Source organism: Carlito syrichta, unplaced genomic scaffold (genome assembly GCF_000164805.1).
Source record: "Carlito syrichta isolate Samal-C Ts95f unplaced genomic scaffold, Tarsius_syrichta-2.0.1 Scaffold311694, whole genome shotgun sequence".
Taxonomy (NCBI): Eukaryota; Metazoa; Chordata; class Mammalia; order Primates; family Tarsiidae; genus Carlito; species Carlito syrichta.
The window spans coordinates 109,709-112,339 of NW_007255790.1; the positions used below are offsets into that span (position 1 = coordinate 109,709).

Consider the following 2,631-nt stretch of genomic DNA (forward strand, 5'->3'; position numbering starts at 1 on the left):
AAAAAAAAAAAAAAAGGGGAGGAGAGGAGGGCACTGGGATGGGCATGCTCAAGGCAGATCATCAGGAGGGCCCTAGAGTCTCTGTTCATTGGGAGGCAAGGTGCTCTGCCCATCGTCAGAAAAAGAAAGCAGGAAGGACACCTGGGAGACCAAACAAGACCTGGGGTTGCCGGCAAGAGCTGACCAAGAAACTGCCCCAAGGTGTTGGGGCCGGTGCTGCAGCTGATGACATTTCAGTGACATTTTATGTACCTGGGCTGACTCTGCTGGTACTCTGGTAGTGTGCTCACATGCAATGTTTCCATGCAGGAAGTACAGAAAAACTCTATGATTCTCCCCATTTTACAGATAAGGCAACTGAGGTTTAGAAAGGGCAGGTGACTTGCCCAGTTGGGAGCGGGACTGAAATTCGGGTCACCCGCCCTGAGGGGTCTCGCCTGTGCTTGTTTGTCCTATTCTGTGCCTGTAGCCTAGGAGCAGGGCCAAGGCTGAGGATGCAGAGGGCAGTGCTGCCTGGAAAAGTGGCTGCTTTGTGGGGCCCAAACAGGAACCCCCCAAGGGGATGGCAATAGTGGAACGTAAGCGCTGAGGGTGCCAGGAGGCCACAGTGACTGCCCAGAGGCAGGGATGCTGCCCAGAAATGTCAGCAGACGAGGAAAAGGAGGTGGGGAGTTGGAAACAGATTCCCAACTGAGTGTTGAACCGGGACAACGGAGGACAGAGTGTCACTGACCATGATGGGGAGACAGGAGGACAGCCCTCCTGATGCCAGCCTCACCCCACCCTCCTGCAGGCCACAGTCCTCCCTGACACACTGGGCATGGCTCCCACATGCTCACAGGTACCGGGATGTCCTTTTGTCCAAGTGAGCTTATTCGTGTTGGTGGCTGGGCCTTGCATTTCCTTGACACTAAACGCAGGGAGGAGGCATGACCTGCCCAAGGTAATGGTCACTGGGCTGGGGTTGAACCCTGTGTATGGCCTGTAGGTTAACTTCATTGAATCCTTACAGCAACTTTGTGAGGGAGGTATCATCACCCCATTTTGAAAACAAGGAAGTGAAATCTAAGAGATGAGGTGACTCATTCAAGGTCCCACAGCTACCAAGCAGCAGGGCTAAGACCAGAGCCCAAGTTGTTCTGCAACTGCAGGGGATAAAAGAGTGATGACAGCAGGCACTGAGCAGGGAGGAATGCTTTGATGACTGGACAGCAGAGAAGCTATGTGTCCCTGTGGTACCTGCCCCCAGGCCACCTGGCCCATGCCCTAGAGCTGCCAAGAGGCTCAGCCTCTCTTCCTCCACCTCTGGCTTCAGCAGGACCAAGAAACACAGCAAGATTCTGTTTCTACAAAAATAATAAATTTAGCTGGGCATGGTAGCAGGTGTCTGCAGTCCCAGCTACTGAGGAGGCTGAGGTGGGAGGATCACCTGAGCCCAGCAGGCCGAGACTAGCCTGGGAACATAGCAAGATCTCATCTCTACAAATAATAAAAAATTTAACTGGGTGTGGGGCACACGACTATAGTCCCAGCTACTCAGGAGACTGAGGCAAGAGGAACGTCTAAGCCCAGGAGGTCAAGACTGCGGTAAGCTGTGATCCTGCCTCTGCACTCCAGCCTGGGCAACAGAGTAAGACCCCAACTCAAACAAAAAACCAGTCAGAAGCAGCTGCTGCAGCAGGAAGCAGTGAGGGCAGCAGAGCTCCACTTGGCTAGGTTTTATACTCAGCGGGAAGAGAAAGAGGACTGGAGACGAGAGCATTTTGCATTAGAGGAGGAGGAGTGTCAGGGGTCCTCGCTCGGTCCCCTTGGTTCTTACAAATCAGGAGGGCAGTGAAAAAGAGCAACGAGGGAGGGAAGCAGTGATCGAAATGCACAGTCTCCCCTATTTCTGCTCTCCTGTGGGGAGAAAAGAATGCCCAATAAAATGGCCAGCTCTGGGCCTGGCAAGGGCACATAGCTCCCCGCAGAGGGAACCAGCCAAGTACGTACTTGACATTCGTGTTGGTGCAGATGATGTACTCGATCTCGTCGGAATAGGGATTCTGGAATGTGAAGCTGCTGGTGCGGATCAACATCCACTCCCGGTTCTTGGTGCGAAATCGATACATGACCGACAGGACTTGGCCTTTCAGCTTAACCACCTGAGAAAACATTTGGAGAAGGAAGTCAGCAGGAGGAAGGATGGTGCCAGACAGGAGGAGGGAGCAGCACCAGGCCATGCGGTTGCTGTGGGGCCAGCAGGACCTCAGAATAGGGGCATTGTGGCCAAAGACAGTAAGAGAGGGAGACGGGAGTCAGGGTGAGAAAGGGCAGCTGCGCAGTGGGAACCTCCGTCTACTTCCCCTGGAAACAGGGTGCTGCATTTAGGTCATCTGTCACCACTGTGTGGGAAGCCAACGAGTTGACGCCCTCTTTATGTCAGGACTTTTTACTTAGCTTTTACAAATCAGATCACGGAGGCAAGAGGATCATTTGGGCCCAGGAGTATGAGACTAGCCTTGCAACATAACAAGACCTCGTCTCTATACAAAAATAAAAAGATTAGCTGGTAGCTGGGCGTGGTAGCGAGCGCCTGTAATTCTGGCTACTCGGAAGGCTGAGGCGGAAGGATTGCCGGAGCCCAGCAGG

At 53.4% G+C, this 2,631-nt stretch overlaps 1 protein-coding gene across 6 annotated transcripts in view; it reads right to left on the reverse strand.

The window, feature by feature from the left end:
- ARNT2 (aryl hydrocarbon receptor nuclear translocator 2) overlaps positions 1–2,631 on the reverse strand; it is a 164,157-nt gene that overhangs the window by 36,591 nt on the left and 124,935 nt on the right. For all 6 annotated transcript variants that reach the window (XM_021718000.1, XM_008068945.1, XM_008068944.2 and 3 more), the window contains one exon: positions 1,993–2,144. In XM_021718000.1, coding sequence (XP_021573675.1) covers positions 1,993–2,144 — 152 coding nt within the window. The remainder of the gene's footprint in view (positions 1–1,992; positions 2,145–2,631) is intronic.